General features: G+C 41.6%; 1 protein-coding gene across 9 annotated transcripts in view; it reads left to right on the top strand.

The window, feature by feature from the left end:
* The window catches only part of PCDH15 (protocadherin related 15), a 608,113-nt gene that overhangs the window by 406,564 nt on the left and 174,283 nt on the right, over positions 1–27,266 (top strand). For all 9 annotated transcript variants that reach the window (XM_035137543.2, XM_035137542.2, XM_035137532.2 and 6 more), the window contains 2 exons: positions 10,881–10,993; positions 20,865–21,071. In XM_035137543.2, the coding sequence (XP_034993434.1) occupies positions 10,881–10,993; positions 20,865–21,071 (320 nt within the window). The remainder of the gene's footprint in view (positions 1–10,880; positions 10,994–20,864; positions 21,072–27,266) is intronic.

The following is a 27,266-nucleotide window of genomic DNA, read 5'->3' as shown; positions in this document are numbered from 1 at the left end:
AATAAGCAATATTGGGCTGGATCAGACATGGGGAACTGGTCACTCTTCAAATGCTGTTGGACTCCAACTACCATCAGCCACAGCCAATATGAGCAGTCTTGAGGACTTATAGCTCAAAAGCATCTGGAGAGCCAAACATTCCCCAGCCCTCTAAATGAACAAGTAGCCTATGCCCTTACTCCATTTTAATCTTTCCCCCGTTACTGTGGATAGCCAGTTATTGCTGTTTCTCCATTGGTGCACTGCTGGAGGTACCACAATTTCAGTAAGCTACCTCAGATGTTCCATTGCAATGGAATAATTAGAGAAGCATCAACATTTGCACCGATGCAAATTTAGCTGCTCAGCACATGCTCAATGGCATAAGTTGGTTGTTCACAAGACCACCTGTAGCATTGGGCATCATGTCATGTGTGGATGTGATGTTGCCCCAAAGACTTGATACAGTAAGGAGAGATGGGAGGGCTAAGTTAAAGAGAGCTGCTTCAGCTTCTGTGGCAGAAGCCTCTGCAGCAGTGTAAAACTGGGCTGGCAGGTAAGTTTGAAACAAAGATAAACTAGTAAATTGCATAGAGTTTATTCATGCTTGAACTGTCCAGTAACTGGGACATAGTGATTAACCTGAGGTATAATAGGATTCTGGTATGTGTGTAGGAGCTGAGACTATCACATATAAAGATATTCCATTTGGAATTAAAGGTGGGTCATTTAATTATAGCAAAGCAAGGATTCTAAAGCAGGGTGGAATAATTTGAATGAAGGCGGTTTAAATGAATAATAGAAATCAAGACTTAAATAACTGGGATGGCGGTGGGGAACTGATTTGAATAATTGATTTAAATCAGGTTTTCCATGTTATACACTGTCTGTTTTCTGACCAAACTGTCTATTTTCTGGACAAACATGAGCAGTAATTAGTTCCAATTAAAGCATATTGGTTTGCAATTAAATAAAGGATTTATCATACTGACGAGTGTGAGATATTGATCATGCTATCCTATGTCTTTTGTACTATCTTTTGAGTGCATATGTGTTTGTGAGAGAGAGAGCCTTTATGCACATACCGGTAATTGCATGATGTCTTTTGGATGTTCTCTGTTCACATCAAAGGACATTAAGCAAGACCAATTGCCTGAAGTGCCAACCATTCTAGACTGGACATATGCTGTTTGATCAGAAGAGTCATGAATCTTCATAATTTAGAAACTGAGCAGATGAACCGTGGACCTCCAGGTATTGCTCCCAACATTGGCTGTATTTGCTGGGACTCATGGAAGCTAGTGTCCAAAAACATATGGAGGGTCACAGGTCCCCCATGTGTGGAATAAATATTACTCAAGTGGGTTCAGTAGTTGCTCCTAATGAGGTACAGAACAGAGTATCCTGGAACTTAAGGCCTATGGTGTTTTTGCAGTTCCTTGCTTCCGGTAGGAAATCCATACTGATAAACACAAAAGTACCTTATGTATTCCATCTCATTTATAATCCTTGATCTCAAAAATGATATATATTTCCCCAATGACCATGCAGGCACAAAACCAGTCTATTTGATAATTTAAAAAAAATCACAGATTCAGTTTTTAAAATTAAGTTTGTATCAGATTAGTTTTTTATATATATAAAATGAGACTGTATCGTGAATACAATTCAAATTTTTAAAAAATCAAATTCAAAACTCTTGCTGTAGAGATTTTTGCTTTTGCTTTGACTTTTCTTCTTTTTTCCTCTCTGTAAGATTGGATGCTACCGTCTACAATATAATAAACAGTACATCGAGACACATAAATACAGTTCACCCAAATATTTAATTCTTATTGGTTGTATTGTTCAAAGTTTTCAAAACAGCATTTCCAAAATTCTACAGTAAAACTAGTATTATTAGGCCATCTGCTATATTAAGGCTGCAATCCTATGCAGGGCCTCTGCTGTTGGGGCTCTTTAGGTCAGGCATCCCCAAACTTCGGCCCTCCAGATGTTTTGGACTACAATTCCCATCTTCCCCGACCACTGGTCCTGTTAGCTAGGGATTATGGGAGTTGTAGGCCAAAACATCTGGAGGGCCGCAGTTTGGGGATGCCTGCTTTAGGTGAATCTCATCCATAGGGCTGATTCCTATTCAAAAGCAGCAGCAACAGATTTTCACTTCTGCAGCACCACCTGTTTCCTCTCCCTCACTCCTCCAAATCTTCCCCATAGGGTTCCCCCAACTCAACAGGGAGCTGTAGGGGAGAGGAGAGGAAGGGAAATCTCCATCCTGCTAGTTCAAGTCTCTCGTGCTAATGGAACAGGTGTATACTGCCGCCCTATACCTACTAAAGAGCCAGTGGGAGTCATGGTCTTGATCCTTTGATGTCCTCAGAGAACCAGTCCATTCTAGTGCAAGTCAAAAGGCAGCAATACTAGTAAAGAAGTGGAAGCAATAAACAGCGTATTTTATGTTGTGAAAGATAACTGAATGAAGGTAACCAAGGGTAATCAAGCACCATTTCACTGGTGACTTGGAAGAAACGTTTTATTAGGTTTAAATTCCTCACCAGGTTGTGTGTCTGGTGAGGTAGGTTTAATATCTACATGGCTGAAGCAGGGTGCTTTGTTAAGTACTGTATATGAAAATGGCTGCTCCTCTCAACATCTTGCCAACCTGGTGACTTCGGGATGTTGTTGGACTCTAATTTCCATCAGCCTAACCTAGCATGGCCAATGGTGAGGAATGATGGGAGATGTAGTCCAACCATATTGGCATTGCCTGATCTAGCACTTTGTTTTGCTACTTTCAAGAACTGGTCAAGTGTTGATTCCTGAATAGGGACTCATTGTGAGCTTAGGAGAAGCCCAGAAATCCCAGCTTGAAGAATACTTTGGTTGTGAAAGTCTTTGGAAAGACATGGTTGTCTTGAATTGTTCAGAGGCCATGTCCCAATACTATGGTCTCCAACTGAATATAATGCCAGCCAGTAACTGTTAGGCAGCTCCCACAGTGTGCTCTCTTCCAAGGCAAAAGAAAAAGTGGATGCTGGTTAAAAAAAAATGTTGTTCTGTCAATGTGCTACAAACCTTACAGTAAGCCTTCCGAGATTTGCTAGTAGGTGCTAATGTCGTCATCCCAAACTACTGAGTTATGTTTTTATCAGAGAGTTCTGACATTTCAGCAGCACTTCCTTTTATCAGAGTATTCCAATAGGTGTCTGAGCCCTAGGAGATGATCATTTAAAATGTGGAGGAGATTACAACCCCTCTTATCCTTACTGAGCAATTTACGTAATTGCACGCCTAAGCGATTCAAGTACATTTTTGGGATCTCTTTCATCTTCCTTGCCACATATCCAGTTGCTTTGTAAAAACTTAATTCTTTCTTTCTTTCTTTCTTTCTTTCTTTCTCTCTCTCTCTCTCTCTCTCTCTCTCTCTCTCTCTCTCTCTCTCTCTCTCTCTCTCTCCTTTCTTTCCTCATACATTTCTGCTTATTAGTTAAGCCCCTGTTGTTGTTCGGCTGTCTCATATCCTGATTGCTATAATATCATAGTCTGTCATATTTTGCTAAGAATAACAAGAAAATTGAGATGAGCAGACAGTTCATTATGCCACAGCTACATTTGTAGAGCAGGAACATTTCGGGCTTCTCAGTCCATTTGATGTACTAATTATGGTTGGCTTGGTGCATGTTCGCATTTCATCTAGCGTACGGCTGGTTCAGAAGCTGGAAAATCCCCCGCGCGGAGAAGCCCCATGGAGGAAATAGCATCTGTGCCCAGCTGTGTCCATTGTTACAACTGCCACTTCTCCAGAGCAATTTGCATGGGTGCAGCAGCAAACGTTTCCGGCCATCACTCTTTTCTGTGTTGCCATTGGGAAATGGCACCAGTTGAGTTTGTGGTGTGTGTGTCTGTGTGTCTGTGTGCGTGTGCGCGCGCGCGTGTTTAAAGGATTTTTTTAACATGTATAAATTATGGATGGAGCATGACAAAGCATTAAAGAAGATAATGAAAAACAATTGTTTGTGGTGGAGGGAGAGAAGGATCAATGCTTTTCAAAAATATCAATAACAGGTTCAAATAATTATGATTAACATTATTATTATTATTATTATTATTATTATTATTAATTTATACCCTGGCTTTTCCAGTGACAGGGCAGCTTGCAGATTAAAAATCAGAACAGCTAAAATATAGGGCAAAAACAATGATTGAAACACATTTAAATATTGATAGAATTAAAAGTGTAGATATAAATCTATGAAAACCATACGAATAATTAAAATAAAAACAGCACGGCACCAGCCCTTTCACTAAAAGCAGTCCATTCCCCAAAGGCTGTTGGAACAAGAAAGTCTTCTCCTGCTGGTGGAAACACAACAAGGGGATAACTTCTCTAGGGAGGAAGTTCCAAAGTCTGGGGCAGATAGAAAGATACAAAGAACATAGGAAGCGACCTTATCTGTCTATTTGTTCATCAGATGCCTGAGGGTAGGTGGGGTCAGGACAGAGTTGCAGAACCTTGGCCAACTCGGCCCTCCAGATGTTTTGGGACTACAACTCCCGTCATCCCTGACCACTGGTCCTGTTAGCTAGGGATGATGGGAGCTGTAGTCCCAAAACATCTGGAGGGCCGAGTTTGCCTATGCCTGCTCTAACCACTATTCCACACTGGCTGCAACTACTAGCAGGCACCTTTTCCTTATGAAAAGAAAGATGCTCTCTTTAGGGCCCAAATTTGGGAATCTTTGTCTCAAGGGACTCTTGACTGACAGACTCAGGCTTGGACACAGGGACTGAGTACAGGTTCGGCATCTCCACAGCTTACATGTTCTTCCCGATATAGTTGGTTCTTCCCCTATGTTTCAGAGTCCTTGGCTGCTCTTATTTTTATTTTTTTTAAATATTTTTTTATTAAAACAAATTTACCAAAACAATTTAACAATCAATATATCCAATCACATTTTCCTCCTCCCACCCCTCTCCCACCCTCCAAGGACTGGTTTGTTTATACATATTGTTTTCTGCATGTTGTAAATTTCTACATATCATTACCTTATCTATCATCTATTTTACTAATAAAGTTGTGGGTGTTTATTCAAAACCTGCCAAGGAGTCGAAATCTTTCTGTTGTCTTTTTAGATAATTTGTAAAAAGTTCCTTGAAGTCACAGTTGTCCTTCTTCCATAGTTTGTATGTTAACTTTGTCAGTTCTGCATAACCCATCAGTCTTTCTTGCCATTGTTCTTTCATTGGGATTTCGTCAGTCTTCCATCTTTGTGCTAACAAGACTCTTGCCACTGTTGTAGCATACATAAATAAGTTATTTGTTTTCCTTGGCAGGTCTTCTCCTAACATCCCTTTAAAAAATGCTTCTGGGTGTTTTTTTTTATACAAATGTAGTTTTAAACATTTTTTTTCAATTCATTGTAGATCATCTCCCAAACCTTTTTGACTTCTCTACATTCCCACCACATAAGATACAAAGTCCTTTCTTTTTCATTCTATTAGCTAAAATGTTTGCAAATAATTTATAATTATTATTTAATAATGAAATAGGCCTGTAATTTTTTATTTGCATTAAATCCGATTCTTGTTTTGGGATCACTGTTACATAAGCTTCCTTCCATGTTCCTGGGATTTCAACTGTTTTTAGAATCTCATTCATCACATCTTCCAATGGATTTACTAATCGCTCACTTAGCTTTTTATAATATTTTGCCGTTAGCCCATCTGGTCCCGGAGACTTGCCACTTTTTGTCCAATTTATTGCCTCTAATATTTCTTGAACTGTTATTTGGGTATTTAGAATCACTGGATGTTCCTTTTATTTTTTGCAGATTACTTTTTTATATATATTCCTCTATCTTAAAAACTTTTTCATTTCATTTCTTATACAATTCTGAGAAGTATTTCACAAATGCTTCTTTTATTTCCTTCATTTTATCTGCAATTTCCCCATTTATATTGATTTTATTTATAAAATTTCTTTGTTCACTTTTTTCAATTGCCACGCTAGCAATTTTCCTGATTTATTGGCATGTTCAAAATATTTCTGCTTCATTCTTTTTATTTACCAACTAATTTCTTCCTTGAATATTATAGAATATCGGGTTTGTAATATTCTAATTGCCTGCTTTACTGACTCTTTATTAGCTTTCTTGCAATTCCCTCTCCTTTTTCATAATTTCATCTTTTTTTCTTTCAATTTCCTTTTAATAGAATTTTGTTGTATAAACAGTCCCCTCATTACTGCCTTACTTGCATCCCAGACCATTTGTATTTTAATCTGTCCCTGGAGGTTTTTTTTTCAAAATAATCCCCCAAGGTGTCGTCTTTAATCGGATGACACGGAGCGCACTGCCATTCCGCTCTGCAGCAGACCGGAAGTCCAGAGTCCTTGGCTGCTCTTGAATAATGGAAGAGTGGGCAAAACCGAGCAAAGGGAGGTTGCATGAGTAGAAATCCCAGTTACCTCCTATAACTCTGTATGCAGTCTATTATATGTTTCTGATTTAAATCTGTCTATCTCTCTCTCTATCTGTAAATACTGGTGGAAATACTGGTACTCATAGAATGTTTACAACGTACAGCTTCATCATTTATAAACTAATGTTTTCTAATGATCAATCCCTTCTCTGTGCCATAACTTAACATTGCCAAGGTGACAAGCTTGATTGAAACTGTAGGGGGATATAGAATGAGTATTTTTCAAAACACAATTTTATAGTGAATAGTCAGTAATTAAATTAACCTTTATTTTAATTTTAAATTGTTATACTTATCCATACAAAATTGAATAATTCAATCCTACCTTATCTAAGAAGTTAACTGTGCCCAGAAATAGCCAGTACTTATGAAGGATTATTTCAGATGCTATTTCCTTCCCATGCTTGTATCCATGGAACTGCTCTGCATAACAGATTTTTCTAGCATTGCAACAGACGGCCTTATTCTTGTCTGAATTTTAGCCACCAGATATACAGAACAATTAACTTACTGCTTTCGAGTATGCAATAGAATACAGCTGCTCTATTTCCTTTTCCATTTATTTAATTTTTACAATAGCTTGATAGTTTCCATTCACAGAAAGGCATGGCTTTCATGCCATCTTCTGACAAAGACAATCAGGACTCGTTTTAGCATACAATGTGAATTTCTCTAGGCTCTTTTCAAGGTTAGTCATCTCCACTGTCGGCTGTTATGCAAAAAGAGGGGGGAGGGGGGAGGTTGAGAGAAGATTGAGTGGCAAATCTCCTACAGGATGAGATTTTCCTAACAGAGCCCACACTTCCTGTAAGCTTTGGTGGATACAGTAGTGTTTTGCAGCTGAAAACACACAATTTACAATAACATCCATTTATTTCACTTCTCATTATAATAGCACTAACAAAGGCCAGCAGTACCAATCATTGTACAGTGGTGCCTCACTAGACGAATTTAATTCATTCCACGGGTCTATTCTTATAACGAAAAATTTGTCTAGCGAATCCCATAGGAATGCATTGAATATTTTTTTTTTAAAAAAAAATTGCCCATAGGAACGCATTATTTGAATTTCAATGCATTCCTATGGGAAACCGCGATTCGCTAGACGAATTTTTCGTAAAATGAATTTATCTAGCGAGGCAACCTTTGCTAGAAAAATCCTTTCTTTAAGTGAAAATTTTGTCTTACGGGGCATTTGTTAAGCGAGGCACCACTGTATTATTAATATTTTCAGTATATACATCCACTTCAGTATATACATCCACTCCATTCTGTGCTAGCTTTGCAATCAGCTACAACCATGAGTTACTGGTTTATTAACATACCACATCATGCACTTTTTCATAGGCTTTTGTTCCCTATGTGCATAGTAAAAAGCACAATTCCAAAAGAAGTTTGAATGTACTGATGCTGCACAGAGACACTGGCGTATATCTTTTCTGCCCATTTTTTCCCACGTGTTCAGACCAGAGCCCACAATAGGTCTTCAATGTGTGATGTGAGGGTTTCAGGCAAGGAGTTAACCTCTGACTACTACTCAGCTTTTGCCCAAGAAATAAATTGCAGAGAAATCAGCTATACCAGCCAAGGAATTCAGTTAACAATTATAGGCCCACTAGTGTTGTTCAGCCCGTTTAGAAAACGGGCGCTAGAGGATATGTGAGAGCGTGCGCACGCGGCTGCTGGTTGGGAGGTTGGGGGAAGAGTGAGAGCGGAGGGAATCTGCGCGTTTCCGCGCAGGCGCGCACGCTGCTCCGTAACCCATCTCACTGAATCCTTACTTGAAATCTCGGAGCAGGACACGGGAGCGTGCGCGCGCGGGTGCTGGTTGGGAGGTTGAAATCAAGAGAGGGTTGGGCGGGGCAGAGGGCAGGGGAGAAGCGGGCAGGGTCCTGCCTGCTCCTAGGCGGGGCTTCCAAACCTCGTCAGTGCGTGAGGCTTGAGACAAATACTGTAAGGTACTACCATAATGAGTGGCGATAACAATTACAAAGGCAAACAGGGGCTTTCTGGGACGGTGGCAACGGAGCGGGTATCTTTTCTGCACTTGAGGGGAGCCGCGCTCATGGGAGAAAGGTGTCTCTCTTCCCCCACCTCCAGTACGACGGCGAAGTTTGTTTTGTCTTGGGGGGATGAGCCTCCCTCCCTCCTTCACACCCTGAGACGCTGACTTTCCCAGGAGCAGTCACCCGCTTTCGCCCCATTGTGAACCCGGCGGGCGGCGGCACCATCCCGACTACATCCACGGCGACCCTCCCTGCCTTCAAGACGGCTTTGTCAGAGGCACAGCAATCTGCGTCCCAAGGAGCGCATAGTGTTGGGCGGCTGGGCTGGCTGAGTGGGTGGGTGGGGGCACCGTCCCTTGACGGAGGCAGTTCCGCCAACGAAATGGTAGGCAGAGGGGTGGGGGGACTTGCTGCTAGTCGCCGGTGGCCGGGGAGGGTAGGAGGGGGGGAAAGCAGCCTTCTCCTCCTCACGCTTTAGCGCAACTGCAGTGAGGTGCTTGTCCCGCCGGGAGCAGCGGTTGGCAGAGGGGTGGGGGGTGGGGAGAGCGCGCGCGTCCAATCCCTGTGTCCCTGGTTGTCTCTGCTGTCCAATCCCTGTGTCCCTGGGGGACATGCGCAGTGACCCAGGGACACACGGGACAGCTTGGACGCAGGGACAACTTGGACATTATTATATAGGATGACATTATAGGCCAACAGTGATTGTCACTGTTCCCTATAAGAGCTTCTACATAAGGCCTGCTGCAGCTGTGAACTACTAGGAGACCTGCTCTTCCTGACTACAGCAGGCATCCCCAAACTTCGGCCCTCCAGATGTTTTGGACTACAATTCCCATCTTCCCCGACCACTGGTCCTGTTAGCTAGGGATCATGGGAGTTGTAGGCCAAAACATCTGGAGGGCCGAAGTTTGGGGATGCCTGGACTACAGAATCAAGAGCTGGAACTGACATGATAGGTATATCATGTCAGAAATACTGCTTTAGTATTCTTCCTTCTGGGGAGATCTAAAAGTTCATCTGGATAGAGCCTGTGCCTCTTCCAGGGGTGTTGGGAAGGAACAGAATGTATGTATAGCTGAGTTCAGGAGGGCTATTTGGTGTCCCTAAAACTAAGTGCACCCAAAAGCATTTATCAGAATAGTGTTTCACTTACCAACCCTAGGAAATGTTTTGAAGTTTGATGCAGCCTGGAATACGTTTCATTACTGATCAAATCTCAGCAATCTATACTATCATTTCGCAACTAGAAAAGAATATCCTCTTTCTGAAATGGTACCACTCTGTATGGAAGACCCTAAAGACAGCTATGAAGATAACTCACTCTTTATTTTTGTGTGCAATGGATAGAGACATTCATCTGCTCTGTGCATTGGTGAGCTCTATACACAGATCTCCAGCACAGCGAGGGGTATAATTGTTAAAACGCCTAAGTGTGGATGTGCTGGGAGAGATGGGGTGTGCTGCTGTAAAGTAATGCTTCTAAGAAATTGTTCTAGAAAATTGTTTCCTGCAGGAAAGAAGTAAGATTGTGTGAAAGTTCTCTCTCTTGTTACATTGCAAATAGATGTCATCTTTATTCTTGTTTGCATTCAGAGTTGTTATTCCATCCCTCCCCTTGAACAAAAAAAAGTGTGTATGCATGGAGTAATAACATTTTTCTGCACTTTTCTTGTGTACAATTTTACAGCTTTTGGAAATGCCATACCTATTCTATGTTGTAAGAAGTAAGAATGTTTCAGGAATGTTGGGAGGAATTACAGGGGAGAGGACTGTAGTTCAGTAAAGGAGCACATGTTTTGCATTCAGAAGTTCCCCAGATTAAGGCCCAGAATCTCCAAGTAGGACTGGGATAGAATGCTGCCCTGAAACCCTGGAAAGCCACTGCCATTTGCTGTAGACCAGGCACCCCCAAACTGCGGCCCTCCAGATGTTTTGGCCTACAACTCCCATGATCCCTAGCTAACAGGACCAGTGGTCAGGGATGATGGGAATTGTAGTCCAAAACATCTGGAGGGCTGAAGTTTGGGGATGCCTGCTGTAGACCTTACTAGTTGATGTGGAACAATGGTTTGATTCCATATAATGGAGCTTCTGATGGCTTGATATAAAAGCTGCTGATCAAGTGTTCTCCACTTCAAATATTAGCATCCTGGCATTTCTACTCATCTCTCTTTTATGAAAAAATAAAGTCTCTTGAGGCATCCCAAACCTATTAAACATGGTGATCAAGGTCAAAAAGAAAGAAGGGTTTCTTATATGCAGCTCTACTGAATATTCACACTTTGGTATTTGTTTTTGTTTTTAATTAATTCTTTATTGATTATTCAAGTTAATATATATTTAAAATAAAGTTGTGATTTTCCATGCTGATCCTTCTTCTCAATTATCTATTCAAACCTCGCTGTCTTTTTGCAGGGACTCCTGAGGATTATTCACAGTATTTCAGTATGAATGCGACAACTGCTGTACTCAGCCTCCTAAAGCCAATAAACAGGGATTTGCACCAGAAATTTGATTTGGTTATTAAGGTAATTTCAACTGAATTCTCATTTCCATGTGTTTGTACATTACTAAGTAGCAGTGTCCATGGAGAATGTGAGGGTTCCTTACACAAAAATGGGAACCGTCAACTTATAAACAAAGATTCTTCTAGCAGTAAGGTGTAAGTTTAATTCAATGCCATATTAGAAGTAACTGATCTATATCATTGTAATTGCTTTGACAATAATGTTGCATGGGAGAAAACACACTGAACTTGGCATCCAGCAACCATTAGCTGGCATTTAGTTTCACTTCATTACATTCAGTGAACCTTCTGTCCCAAGTTGGTCTTCTCCACTATGATGCTTTGTATTAAAATTCTCATCATTCTTGACCATTGGCCATGCTGGCTGGGGCTGATGGGAGTTGCAGTCCAAAATATTTGGATGGCACCAGGTTAGGAAAGGCTGCCCGACGTTTATGCATGTTAACTCAGAAGTAAGTCCCTCTGAGATCAATTTTACTTGTAGCCCAAGTAAATATGTGCAGAATTACAACCAAAATCAAAATTAACTTTTGCTGGTTTGTGCCTGAAATATTTGTTACAAAATGTAATTTTTACAACTCCCTTTATATATTGCAATAAATTTTACTGACCATAATTCAATACAAAGTTGGGTATTACTAAGCCACTCAAAGGACTTCCCCACACCTAACGTTAGTCTCTTGTGGCTACCATGTTTTGATTTTCTGTCTTGAGGAGCTGTGTTTTTCAGAGAAAATACGAACCACAAGCTTTGTCTGAGACATGCCTGAATATATTTTTTCTTTGACATTTATAGATTTGATTTCATATGGAAGACTGTGTGGGATTTAAAAACTCAATATTTTAAGTAACAAGCTAGAAGTGAAAATTGCTTCATTCATTCCGTAGAGAGGCTTAGCTTGGAATTCTGTATATTCTTAGTTGGAAGTTAGTTACTCTGAATTCAATAAGACTTATTTTGAGTAGACATGCATATGATTGCAGCTTCAGGCAGCCATTTCCCCCAGTAGATAGCACTTTTCCTGTTGCCATCTCACCATGGGCTCTGAGTGCTTGTCAGAGAATCCAGCCTACCATAGATATACATGCTTTATGAAAAAGACCCTGAAATCAAGGTTGCTGACAAAATGGAAGTTCACTGTAACTTGGGATTTCCCCCTGCAGACAACCATGAAGAATCTCATTCTGAATGTAGTGGGAACGGTTCTTACCTGTGTCCACTCTGAGGCTGCAGTCCTATGGTTCCTGGGAGGATATCCTAGAGGCCATGGGGTGTTTTTATCTCCCTCTCCAACAAGAGGGAGAGGAGGGGGTACACCCTCTAAGAGGGATCTCCAACCTTGTGTGTGGTGGGATGGAGTGGGAGAAAGCTTGGCTCCAAATTATTCATAGCATTCCTAGTCTCCCAACATGATCCCCAAATGAGGCAATGGTCCTGAAGTTGCCACATGTATTCCCGCTGTCAATAGTAAAGGCAAGAAAGAGGGAAGGCACTTTTCCTCTCTGCTTTATACACTGCCACTACACAACCAGCCGCATTTTGCTTTCATTGCCCCCTCCCCATAGATCCTACAGTGGGATTGTTTTGTTCTTTTATCAGGTAGCTGTTCATCAGTATATTCTGTCAAACCCATATAAGCTTTAAGAGACACAGAGTATATACTGTCTGTATCAGTGGTTTTTATGCTGTCTAAGGTGATAGTTATCATTTGAGTATGGTAAATATATACACACTCCACCCACCCACCCCCCACTCTTCATGTGTATATACATACACAACTACTGTATACTGTACAGCAAAGATATCAGGTAGCCTGACATCTGACTGGTTGATAGGGGATCAAATACTTATTTCACTCATTATAATGCGTACCAATCTCTGACTTTTGTCTTCTGGGTTTCTGGGGTTTTTCCTGTTGTTATTCTGTCTCTCACAGCTACAATAAACCTACCATTAAAATTATGGACAGGTCATTTCTTCGTCAGAGGGCAAATGGGCAAATTTAGCAGGGGATCAAATACTCCCCCCCCCACTGTATGCTGTACTAGTTTGCTTCCATGTGAATATTTGTTAAGGAATGTGCCAAATATTGATGCCACTAATTATAGGGAATTTATTAAATAATTCATTTTCATGCCTAATTGTTAGACGACTTCTCTTATTTGAATGCTTCAGATGTGCATAGATCAGGCTTCCTCAACCTTGGCCCTCCAGATGTTTTGAGACTACAGTTCCCAGCATCCCTGACCACTGGTCTTGCTAGCTAGGGACCATGGGAGTTGTAGGCCAAAAACATCTGGAAGGCCGAGGTTGAGGAAGCCTGGCATAGATGTTAGTTAAGACAAATGCTTTCACACATTTGAGTGCTCGGACCCACATTCACAAATACCTGTTAGTTTTTACTGGGAAAAACAACTGGGGATTGGTGCTAAGTAACTCTACAACAATCTTAAAAATAAATTTTAAAAACCCACCAATTTCCCATGGCCAAATTGTAGTACCTTAATAACTGGCTATATCATTAATGGAATTTTTTACCGGCATTATTAGATTCGAATTACCATGGTTGGTGAGCAGTTGAGTGGATAATAAGCAAGGGTATCAGTCTATAAGACTAATAATATGCCACATGCTTGAATAGTATCATTTAGCACTACAGTGTCGAAAGTTCCATTATGCTGGCAAGATGTGGCAAATTTGCTTATCTGGGCTTGTGTTTTGTAGTGTGTAACTCAACAAAATATCTCTGTTTATATCTGAAGGCAAACCTATTCAGAAAGCCAAGTAGCATTAGCATTAATAAGTTTTCCATACAAATTTTAATGATACTGCCAAAAAAAAATCATCCCTTTTCATCTTAAAGTCTCTGTCCTTAACTTGGGGGAAGCTTCTTCCCTACTTCCATTTCCAGTTGTTCCCTTGAATTTATACTTCATGTGATAAATTATTTTGGATGAATTTGCTGTTACATTTTTGTGAACCTCTGCTGTAGTATTCAGTGAATGAATGGTGCTATACTTGTGTTGAAAAGCAGATGTGTAAGCTCACTTTTCAATACTTCCTATGTTGGAAATTATACATACTAACAGATATCTCAATTAACTGAGTGCCAATCCTTATATAGGACAGATAGTACCATAAGTTGGTGGAAGACCAAAGGTTTGCAGAAGTAAGTGTGTGTGTGTGTGTGTGTGTTTGTGTGTGTGTGTGTGTGTGTGTGTGTGAGAGAGAGAGAGAGAGAGAGAGAGAGAGAGAGAGAGAGAGAGAGAGATGGTCAGACAAAGTCTGAGCATACCAAGAGGCCATGGAATGCTGACTGGACGGGGCGGAGGTAAGGAACAATGGCGTGGAGTATCCTGAAAGGAAGAAGGTGTCAACCAGCTAGTAATGACAGGAGTACACTGCAACATTTTGTTGCAGATACCACTTGTATTATTCTTAAAATAGTATAGAATCATTCTGAGCCTTCTGTGAAGGGTCAATCGACCATAAGTCAATGCTCTATGAATTTTTTGAGAATTATTCTCTGTGGAAAACTACAAAACTCGGTGTCTCTAAGTAGTGTGACTGGTTCCTTGCCTTGTCAGGTTAGTGAAGGGTTAAATGTCACCTGAACCCCCTATGCACTTTTCTCTTCTAAAACCTCTTTCCTGAAATATATCTGCTTTTTAAAAATGTGGTAAAGGGGTGACACTGCACAGGACCAGCCCTGCCATTAGGCAAAGTGAGGTTGCCTAACAGGCAGTTGATCTATTCTAGGGTATCATAAAAGGTTAGAAAATTGTTATCTCCTTATTTTAGTTTATTTTTGACTCTTGGAGTAGTGCCTGTATGCTTCTCTGTCATGTATACCAAAATAACCTGGCCAGCTTTGGGGACTGTGCACCTTGACTTGTTCTATCCCAGACAGGATAATGCCTTGGGCCAGCCTGGGATGATGGATAGCCTGTGTAGAACGCAGAGTGAAAGCTGCTCTATCACTGCAGCCCTGAGCCTAAGTAGGAGAAACATGTTACCTCAACTGAATCAGCCCATGAATGCATGATGTCATTCATGTACTAACACATCAATGTGGGAGCATGACAAACTCTCAGGCTATTGTAAAGGTAAAGGGACCCCTGACCGTTAGGTTCAGTTGCGAACGACTCTGGGATTGCGGCGCTCATCTCGCTTTACTGGCTGAGGGAGCCAGCGTACAGCTCATGTGGCCAGCATGTGGTCATGTGGCCAGCATGACTAAGCCGCTTCTGGTGAACCAGAACAGCACCCAGACACGCCGTTTACCTTCCCGCCAGAGCAGTACCTATTTATCTACTTGCACTTTGACGTGCTTTTGAACTGCTAGGTTGGCAGGAGCAGGGACCGAGCAACGGGAGCTCACCCCGTCGCGGGGATTCGAACTGCCGACCTTTTGATCGGCAAGCCCTAGGCTCTGTGGTTTAGACCACAGCACTACCCATGTTGTTATTAGCTATTAGCATAGAGCAGAAACCACAACAAAGAATTAAAAAGCCATACTGAACTAGCATCTTGTTTTATAATAAGGGCTTGCATAGATTGGTGAAAATTTTGCTACTGTGTTGCAGCCAACAAATTGCAAAACATGATAAGAGTTTCCATTACAATTCTGATCAACAATGTGTGTGTGAACTGTGCTTTGCTTTGATAATCCATGATTATGTGGTGGGGCTGGGAAGGGAAAAGGCAGTGAATTGTTTTCAGCTCCTTTTCCGTTGCAGCTTTAGGTCTGTGAGGGATTCCTGAACTTGGTTAGTACAATGACCCCTACTTAATTGCACTGCCTACCTAATTAAGGTTGGTTTTGGTTGAGTGGTGAGTGAGGTAAACTGAAAGAACAGGTGCAAAGGACTGCTTTGCAAAGGAGGGCATCCTGCCTGCTTATTGTGAAAGATATAAAGACAGACTCACTAGACTGGAAATGATACTTTGCTTTACATTGTCTCTATTGCTTGTATTTAAAGGCTACCAAATTTCTTTAATCAGATTGATTAATCTGACCTCTGATTATTATTGTTAATTTGTGCAGAGCCATCACTGTGCACAGTCCAAGAGAACAACTCGTTGCCCAAAGGAGCTTACAGTCTAGAATTCAACATAGGGAAAATAACACAGGGAGGGTAAAGAAGCGGAGGCAGCGATAAACTAGGCAAAAAAATATATGCATTTGACATATGCTCTTGCTTGATTACAGGCTTAGTTTCAGTAAGACATGAGAACTGGGGGGGGGGGGTGTTGCCTAAAGGCTTGACAGAAAAGTTAGGTTTTGAAGACGGATTTGATGGAAGTAGAAGAGGTGACCTCATTCATAAGTTCTGGGAGACACTTCTGAGCATGTTAGGCATCAAGAGAAAAAGAGATGATTTGAGCACATGCTAGCTTTTATATATCTGCAGTGAATTTGATAATAATAATAATAATAATAATAATAATAATAATAATAATAATAATAATACTTATACCCACTCACCTGGCTGGCTTTCCCCAGCCACTCTGGGCGGCTTCCAACAACAGATTAAAAATACATTAAAACATCAGCCATTAAAAACTTCCCTAAACAGGGTTCCCTTCAGATGTCTTCTAAACGTCAGATAGTTGTTTATTTCTTTGACATCTGATGGGAGGGCATTCCACAGGGCGGGCACCACTACCGAGAAGGCCCTCTGCCTTGTTCCCTTTAACTTTGCTTCTCACAGTGAGGGAACCACCGGAAGGCCCTTGGGGCTGGACCTCAGTGTCTGGGCAGAACGATGGGGGTGGAGATGCTCCTTCAGGTATACTGGACCAAGGCCATTTAGGGCTTTAAAGGTAAGCTCAGAAACGTACTGGGAGCCAATGTAGGTCTTTCAAGACCAGTGTTATGTGGTCTTGGCAGCCACTCGGTGGCTGCTCTCTACAACATACCTATTTAGTTGAATGTACTGTGAGGTCCAGAAGGACCTCCTATGATTGAGTGATGGCTGGGCATCTTGCTGTGCACCTTGGTGGCAGGGGTGGATTGTGTCATGGTTACTATCTTTGAGAAAGTAGCTGAAGGGAACTGTTGTTGCTGTTCCATTAGGTAGATTAGCACTGTGGGTAAAAATATATGCTAGGTACTTAGAATACTCAGAAATTAGCATAATAGAACTGTTGGCATATCGGCTGGCTTTAGAGAAGAAAGGCCCGCTAATGAACAGTTCTTACATCTTGTCACCCTTAAATATGCTCTGGATATATATATATAGATATATTATATTCAGCTTTTGTTGACCCTTCTGTCAGCATTTGATCTTATTAGTATAGGCAGAAAGGTATAAATTCAGCCAGATGAATATTGATTGGAGACTTTTTGTTTCTTATCAAAGCACAAAACTTCCTTCAAGGTCAGGCTTGAAGAGCGATAAAAACATTCCACCCTGATCTCAGGAGGCATTTGGCAAGGATAACTTTTGGCCCAAATTTTAATTCAAATTCTTAATAAATATCATATAGCTTCTGATTTGTTGAATAATCAGTTATTTCCTTTCACTCTCCTAGACAAGAAAATGTATCTTTTTGATATGTGCAGTTGTGTGTCGATCTCCAATAGGTCTGGTCATTGAAACCAAGCACACATTTCTCTACTGTAGTGTCCTCCATTAGCAACCTGGGTATTTACTGAGCGGCAGATTGATAGGCAATATTCAGTTAGCCAACACATCAGAAATGAAATGGGTGGGTATTTCCAAACAAAACAATAAATAAATGCAGAATTATCAGTACACCTGATGCAGTGCCTTCGTTTTTGGAGAAGCAAAAGTAGATGTGGTTCCCTCTGCTCTCACTAACCTCAAAGCAAAGACCAAACTCAGCTTCTTTAGACTGGCCATGTCTCTTTCCTTACCAAAAGCAGCCATGGGCAGTCTCAGTCTCAGTCAGAGCAACACCATGGTGGGATCCCAAACAGGATTAGGACCACTGCTTTCCCTCTGGAAATTGACAGCCCCATCTCACATCTGCTACTTGTCCCCCTGAAATGTGCACCATCTCTCCTCCACTGCAGTTTTGGTGATATATTATTCAACAACTATTAACCCTATGTTTTGGACTCTAAATGTCCTTCTTGCTTTATAATTACTTGACACAGTTAACTGTTCCTTGTGGACATCCTGGCGTTTAAAATGTTGGACAAATAAGGAGAGGTATAGAAGCACATTATTGTGTGTATTGGATCATTTCTCATCTTTGCTGATATTGTACCTCTGTTGGCCAAAAACAAAATCTGTTGGACTCGCTCCCATCTGCCCCAGACAGCACTGGCAAAATTGAGGATGACAGGGCCGTCTTAAACGCCCCTGCCGCTGTGGTGCGTTGGATCTCTCCGGCGCCCTCCCACCCCGTTTCCCAGCGCGGTGGGCGGGTGGGCACAGCGGCGTGCGTGCGGGCAGGCACAGCGCGATCTCTCTGGCGCCCTCCCACCCCGTTTCCCAGTGCGGTGGGCGGGTGGGCGCAGCGCGCAGTGCGGCTCCCACAGGCGCAGCTGCGCGGCCGGCCAGTGGATCGGCCGGCCAGCGGGCGGGCGCAGCTCGCGGCGCCTTTCTGGCGGGCCGGCGCCATGGTGCCCTGCGCCACCGGGGGTCTACCTAGAGCCGGGCCTGGAGGATGATTAGATTTGCAGTCCAATTCCACCTGGAGTTGCCACAGCTTCTCTATCCCTGATTTAACTGCTTCTTTTCTTTGTGAGGTAATTACAGGGAAGCTTGAAGGCAAATATAACTAAAATGCTATACACTTTCCTATTCCATGCACTTTTATTGAAGAAGATCTCAGCTGTCTAAAAAAAGCAACAACAACAAAACCCAACCCGTAAGCCTTTGCTGCTGTTGATGCTCCATGTGGAAGGAGAACAGCATGATAATGTCATACCTGCCCATAGTATTAGATCAGGGTTCCCCAAACTAAGGCCTGGGGGGCCGGATGCGGCCCAATCGCCTTTTAAATCCGGCCCGTGGACGGTCCAGGAATCAGCATGCTTTTACATGAGTAGAATGTGTCCTTTAATTTAAAATGCATCTCTGGGTTATTTGTGGGTCCTGCCTGGTGTTTTTACATGAGTAGAATGTGTCCTTTTATTTAAAATGCATCTCTGGGTTATTTGTGGGGCATAGGAATTCGTTCATATATTTTTTTCAAAATATAGTCCGGCCCCCCCACAAGGTCTGAAGGACAGTGGACTGGCCCCCTGCTGAAAAAGTTTGCTGACCCCTGTATTAGATCCAGATAATTTTGCCCTCCTATGGCACAAGGATAGGGAGATGTTTGGATCAGCACTGAATTTGGGCTGCAAGAAAAGAATATATATATATTTAACATAGGTGTCTCTCTGTGTGTGTGTGTGTGTCTGTGTGTGTGTGCACATGCACGCGCACACACACTATATTAAATACTTGCACAATTTCATCTCATGAAAGTGACAGATTCATTACACTGATTATTTGTGGTTAAATGATCTCTATTAGTGGAGGATCTGAGTGCAATCAATAGATTCATTTTCCTCTAAGTATGTTTCTGATTGACACAGATTTTTAAAAACCTGGCCATCCTCTCTGCCTCCCCACCCCCACCCTCCTGCTCTCTGTGTGTGCATAGATGTAGTGATGAGGAAGTAGGAAGAGTTCAAAAATACCATATCAGCATTTTCTACCTATTTGTGACACAGCTGGTGTTTAATTGGAGTAGACTTTGATATTTAGAATTAATGGTTATCCTTTAAAATGAACGAGGTGGTGTTTTTTACTACATAATTTAGAATGTGCAGCAGCGATGCAGTCAGTAATTTTTTCCTTACTCGCCAAGGAGATATTTATTATTTTGATGGGTGATGCTGAGATTTATAGTGATGGGATGGAATCCTAAACAGGCTATGAAGTTCCTGGCATCGATCCCAGCCCCCAAGATCCAATTAGGGCTGGTCTCAATCTTTAATTGGACTCATTTTGACTTGCCCCTTCGACAGCGCTCGACACAGACCCTCAGTGTTGCTGCCCTCTATTCTCCTAACGCACTAAGATAGGACAATAGTGACCAAGGTTCAACTCAGGTGCTGCGTTTAAGGTCTCCATTAGGCCCCAGATCCTGCCATGAGCTGGTGTAGAAGCTAGAACTGAAGAGAAGCCGAGTGGTTCAATCAAGAAATCGTGAAATGAACACAGTATTTCCAAGAGAAAAGTTTTCATGAAATGGAAATGTGGCAATGTGTGTAAATTTTACCTTTGTACAGTAGGTTGGTTTCTGCACACACTCGCACACTCCTTTTTCTCTGTAGACTTTTCCACTCGCTTCCATGTCCAGGGCAGTATGTCCTTAGCTCTTAAACTTAGTATTGGAGTGATAAATCGGTCTGGTCCAGCCATACTGTAAGGACTCTCAGGATGCTTTCTCAAGAGTAACGATGCGCAATTGCCTTGGATGGATTTTACAAGGCTTTATTTACATCTGGTAGAGGGTAAAGAAGCCCTTTTCCACAAGCACATACCTGATCACACTACATGGGATCTTTCTTGGGGCTTCAAAATGACAATGACCTCTGGAATGTGGTGTCTTACGCACAGTTCTTCTTTGAGTGCAATGCTTAATATTATTTGGCCATTTATTTATAAGAATAAATGCTTTTGCCAGTTATGGTTATTTAACAATTTATTACTGTCTGTGTGTGGTGGTTGGTTGGTTTTTAACATTTATAATAACGTTTTTGGAAGCTGGCTTGCATGGGCCTCCTAAAAGGCATCTTACAAATGTTTTTTAATGAATAAATAAGTTCTGTTGGAGTTAATAGCCCTATTTGGATGGGGGCTAACTTTACCAGTAACAAACACACTTTTTGCTTTTGTAGGCAGAACAAGACAATGGCCATCCTCTTCCAGCATTTGCCAACCTACATATTGAAGTTCTAGATGAAAACAATCAGAAGCCTTACTTCACAGAAGCAGCGTACGAGGGCTTTATTTTAGAGTCCTCCCCTGTGGGTACAACGATCTCAGATAACCAGAACTTGACGTCTCCACTGCAGATCATAGCTTTGGATAACGATGTAGAAGAGGTTTGTGTTTTGCATTGTTAAAATAATTAAGTGTGCTCTGTGATGCCATATTTGTCCATAAACGCTGGATGATTTCATAAATAGATTTTTAATAACCTGATTGCACCAAGGTTTACCAGTGTAACACACACAAAAATGTAACACACTGTAACACACACACAAAATGGATTAAAATTAATATCAGAATTTTTTGAAACAGTCCTCAACAGATTACTTTCCCACAGTACAAAGACTGTTTCAGGCTAATCTATTGTTTCTATGATCCATTAAAAAGTAGTGAAATGTTTTCTCTAGTAGCTTTTGCAACTGAAGTGATTCAATTCCAGGCTAGAATGACAATAATGTACTTATAGGGGCTCTTATTCAGGTTTTTTTCTGATTAGTTCAGGCCACTAGACAAATTCAGGCAGGAATGTCGAACAAAGTTTAACAATAAGGCTTGATTAACCATTAGGACGGTTAGCTAAGGAAGTTTTGAAACTCCATCCATAGTAGTAAAAAGATAATTTTTTGCCAATTAGAAGGAAATAAAACATTGTGTAGAACGCAGATCATAATATTCTTCATGATAAAGTCTTAAGTGTTACTGTGGATGAACCTGGGTGCTTTTTGACAGATACTGTGGATGCAGCCTCACAGATTGTCAGCACCTAATCATAGCATAGGCAGAATGGCTAGATGCAAAGAAGGACAGGACCCCGGTACTTTCAGGAGTTCTACAGAGGGCATACACCTTATGATGTAGTAGTGAGAACAGCTCTCTTCTCATGTTTTACCCCAGGCACAGGCAGAATCGGCCCTGCAGATGTTTTGGGACTACAGCTCCCATCTTCCATGACCACTGGTCCTGTTAGCTAGGGATGATGGGAGTTGTAGTCCCAAAACATCTGCAGGGCCGAGTTTGCCTGTGCCTGTTTTGCCCCATAGATTGGTCTCCTCCAAGCCTCCACCCTTCTCCATCTTGTTCAAGCCTCTTGAGGTCAGCATATGTCTTCTCCCCTTTCTCATATTTGGTTTATTTTATGCAGCCATAGCTAGATGCCTTCCTGTTCTGCCATTTCCCCTTCAATCATATCTTTGACTAGTTCCCCGTTTATTTATTTATTTATTTATTTATTTATAGAATGTGCTCTATTGTACTAGATTGCCTGCCTCTTAGTAGTGAAAAGCCATGCCTGCTGGATTCCCCTCTGTCCTCCTTTACTAGGCCAATCTAACACGAAGTAGCATACATAAGGTTTAATTCTGAAAATGTATGAAAGAACAGGTGGTTTATGAGTGACTTTTTTATATAAGCAAATTGCATAACCCATGCTGAAATGAAGCCTTGGGAATTTTTGAAGGAGTGAAGAAAATGAGATGGTTATGATTGGAGTTTCATTTAGGATAAATGCAGGATGAGATGTGTTTCAAAAGCAGCGTGTGGTGCTTGTTAAGGAATGGGTTGCTATCCGGAAAGGCAAGAGAGATCATAGCACAAGCAGATCTTCCATGACTTACTGAAAGGTTTTAATGTAAAAATGTGATGGCCATGTTCCAGCCAAAAGTGGGCACTTTCAAGTCCAATAAATTTGAATGAGAGAATTAAAGATGTGTTTAAATTTCGCCCACTGACACGGGAATTTCTAGATACTTAAAAGATTCAGGGCACAAGTTCATGACACAAATTCACACATAGTATATGCACACAGAGCAAATCATATTTATGATGCAAATTTAGACAGACTTTCAGACAGGGCCGGCCCTAAGGCAAGGCTGGGTGGCGCAATGCGCCAGGCCGCCAGGGGGGGCACCGTGCTGCACCTGCCAGACAGCCGTGCTGGGAAGGGGCGGGCACCGGAGGGATCTTCGCACCACGGCACCAGATATGCTTAAGACGGCCCTGCTTTCAGAGGGGAAAACAAAAATCTAGCTTTAGTTTACTCTGAGCTGCAGGATGAAACAGAATATTCTGGACCTGATACATTAATTTCCCAGTAGGCAAATTAAAAGGGTAGGTGGGTGGAATCTTACTGACACTGTTCTTTTGCAGCATCCCCTAGTGAGTAAATTGTTTTTCAAGTTTAAAAAACAGAGTAGGGACAGGATCCACTGCAGGAGGCTTGGGGTTTAAGCCTCTGTGCCACCTTCTAACAGTGCTGTTCCTCACCAAAATCTATAGAACCAGGATCATGCCTCGCTTTTTTATGGTGTTTTTCTTCATACCATCACAATCTTCCAGAACCTTGAAAGTTGTTGCTTCAGTACCTATAAGTGTCTGGTGCATGATCTTCAAATACACATGCACACAGACGGTTCAGCATGTGGAACAACTCTCTTGGATGCGTTATTTACTAGCAGGTGGCATCTGATGAGCCTGCCATACAATGTGGTCCTAAGGCAGGCACCCCCAAACTGCGGCCCTCCATATGTGTTGGCCTACAACTCCCATGATCCCTAGCTAACAGGACCAGTGGTCGGGGAAGATGGGAACTGTAGTCCAAAACATCTGGAGGGCCGAAGTTTGGGGATGCCTGCCCTAAGGTAAAGACATGTGGGAATAGGCAGTTGGGATGACTTCCAAAATGCCTTGTTTCCTCTTGTCTGATTTTACCCATGTATCCGGCCTACTGTTTGTTTTGGAACTGGAAGAAGGTTTTGTAGTTCAACATAGCCTGTCAGCATGTTGAATCTAGATAGTACTGAAGACACCAAATTCGGTGACCCATGTTGCCAGGATAAGTGGGTGGGGAGGAAGAGAGAGAGAAAATGTGTTTCACTGATGGAATTAGATGCCTAAGAACATAGGAAGCTGCCTAATACTGAGTCAGTATTATCTAATCTTTAATGTTCTGTTCGAATGTTGTAACTTGCCCTGGGACCATAGAGTAAAGGGCAGGATGGTGGTGATAATGTTAATACATTGACTGGTTTTCAGAGCCTCTCCCAGTCCCACCTGAATATGCCAGGAATTGAACTTGTGGCCTTCTGCATGCAAAGTTCTATAGAATCATAGAGTTGGAAGAGACCACAAGGGCCACCCAGTCCAACCCCCTGCCAAGCAGGAAACACCATCAAAGCATTCCTGAGATATGGCTGTCAAGCCTCCGCTTAAATACCTCCAAAGAAGGAGACTCCGCCACACTCCTTGGCAGCAAATTCCACTGTTGAACAGCTCTTACTATCAGGAAGTTCTTCCTAATGTTTAGGTGGAATCTTCTTTCTTGTAGCTTGAATCCATTGCTCCGTGTCCGCTTCTCTGGAGCAGCAGAAAACAACCTTTCACCCTCTTCCATGTGACATCCTTTTATATATTTTAACATGGCTATCATATCACCCCTTAACCTTTTCTTCTCCAGGCTAAACATACCCAGCTCCCTAAGCCGTTCCTCATAAGGCATCATTTCCAGGCCTTTGACCATTTTGGTTGCCCTCCTCTGGACACGTTCCAGCTTGTCAGTATCCTTCTTGAACTGTCAGTATCCTTCTATCACTGAGCTACAGCACTTCCTCCTGGTTGCTCAGGTCTGGGATGTTGATAAATTTATCATCATTCCTGGAATTTTAGGTAGGGACCACTTCAGGAGTAAAAAGAGGCAGTGACCAAGTTCTGTTACAGCAGCTACATCATCCCTGGAAAGAGAAGAAACCTCCTTCCCAACCTCACCAGCAGTTCAGATGGCTGTCACTAGCTCCAGTATTTTAAGAGCCTGAGGCTATTGGATTCCTAGATTTTGCATCCCTGACTACCAGTTTCCAGAAGCAATACAGGAGCATTAGGACTCTGCAGAACTTGCATTAGCTTGTTAGACTTTTAGAAGGATTAAAAGAAAGTGGGGCTTTGGGGGCCATGAAGCTTTTAAATAGAGCATTAGACTATATAAATAAATGCTCATATGCCAAAACAGGTATCTCTGTGACTAAATAGACTCAGTGGCAGCACTGGGAAAAGGAAGGGGGAATAGAATTAGCTGCTTAAGTAATTTTTCAAGATTATTTTTAGTCTTTTAAAGAGTCAACTTTGTCAACTAACATCACTGTAATTTCATTTACATATTATAAAAAATATTTAATTCAAAATTAAAACATGGTAAAATTGTTTTCCTGCATTAAATCAAAAACAGAAATAAAGATTCAATGCTAATTTAACTCCCTGTAGGCAAACCCCTGGGGTGTAACAATTTGATTTCTGCATGTGAGAACATGAGCATCTGAAGATTTGGTAAAATTAATGAACATGCATTTTCCCTCTTGAATCGAAAGACAGAAGTTAGTGTTAATAATTGTGTGGAATTCACAAGCTCAGACATGGAATTAGTGTACAACATTAAGTATTCATTTTAGCATGAGACTTCTGCGTTAGCTTCAAGCTCAACATTAACTCTGTAGCAGAATGTCTAGATAAGGCCTGTGAAACTTGTGGTCCACAAAGTGATTTATGCTCTTGAGCTATCTATGTTACCCTACCCAGAAGGCTGATCTACAATAGAAGGAAATTATAAATGCAAACAACAACAGCTGGCATAATGCAGGCTCCAAAGTCAGTAAAGCAACATGACATATTATGGTTTAAGACAGTGTGAAAGGGATTGTAAACCTTGTTGTGTGACTCAGGGAAACTAACATAGACAGCTAGTCAGTATGGTCCCTCTGGCACAGTTCAACTGGCCCTGAAAAAATGCTCTGTCCCTTTCACTGGGAGAGAGAGATTTCCCATGGAAACCAATTATAACCTCTAATACCATAGCTTGTAATCCCATGTGTGTGGCAAAGATGGTCCTTCTGGGCCATCATTTGCAACATTTTTCACAGTTGCCAATTGAACTGGGAAACAATTCTGGATTTGAAGTTTCTCAGCAGAAATTCGTGATGGAGATGTTGAAATCCATTTCCAAGGTGATTTAGGAAATAATCTTTTGAACTTCTGTTCACTAAACTGAAACTTATTGTTGAGTTTACATCCATTTAGTTCCCTGGAGGTTTGGTTGGTTCACATACAGCTCAGAGTAGAATACTACAACTTAGGCTATATTCCGTCCCTTATGTACCTGTATTCTCAAAGGTTACTGCAGACCTTAGAGCTCACCTCAACCCCTTTATTTGAGTTTGCATCCACATCTAACTCGATGATATTCTAAGAAGGCATTTCTGTCCCACCCATAATTACTCCAAGATATGCACTATATGGATTTCCACAGCCCCCTTGTCATTGGGCATTAAACAAACTTCAGGGCAGAAGCTACAACCTCCTCAAACACCACAAAGCCAAGTGCTGTTTCTGCATACCCTGTAGTGTCGTTATAAAGGGAAAGTGTTTTGAGTGTTAGGTTCAGTCTAAATTTGTACTCTTTACAAAGGAAAGAAGATCCCGATAGTGCTTTTGTTTGGTGGTCCATTGCTTTTACATGTCTTATTTCAATAGCTTTTTAAAGGGGTTCCAGGCATTATATAAGTTTACTGCTTACACTTATTTTATTTTCTATTTGCTTCATTTTGTTTTTTAGGTCCCACCAGGTGCCATTCCTGTAGGTATTTTTAGATGTTTGTGTTGGTGTGTTAACTCCTTCCTACTCATCGACTTTACTTTTTCTCACCTTCCTTCCTGTCTTAAAAAAAACAAAAAAATGAACTGTCTTTTGCTTAATATAATTTTTCAAAACACTAATTTTGAAACAAACAAAAACCTGCTTAATAGCAGCTTTCCTTTCCCTGTTTCCACCCCTCATCTGAAGACCAGAGCTGTGATTATCTCTTCTGAAGAAGCGGCCGCCACATCATGTTCAAAGCTACCATCTCTCTTCCTTACCCCCTTTTCACCCGTTGCACACTGTCCTCCTACTTCTTGTCTGCACATAGCAGTGCTACTGACATATGGCAAAATGTGGAGCATGGGGGAAAGAAGAGATGCATCACGTGTGAAAAAGATCCTTAGTACTTTCCCTGTTTCTCTGTCCCTTTTCCTGTCAGTTGCAGTGATGCTGTTGGAACACGAGCGACCACCTGTAGACACTTCCTTTTGAAATATCTTACAAGCCTTCGATATTTCAATTAGCTGGTAAAAAGAAAGTGTGTCACATTAATGGGTGCTTATAAGGTTTTTATAATACTTATTTGCTTAGCAAATAAATGTTATTGCAGTACTTGCAGAAAAAATATATGGAAACGTTTGAAAATGGGAAGTCCTGATGTTGTTCTGTCTGAAAAATTGTGTGTGGA

This window comes from Zootoca vivipara, chromosome 5, assembly GCF_963506605.1.
Source record: "Zootoca vivipara chromosome 5, rZooViv1.1, whole genome shotgun sequence".
NCBI lineage: Eukaryota > Metazoa > Chordata > Lepidosauria > Squamata > Lacertidae > Zootoca > Zootoca vivipara.
The sequence above is the reverse complement of the archived record's forward strand: the minus strand, read 5'-3'. Positions and strand labels throughout refer to the sequence as shown.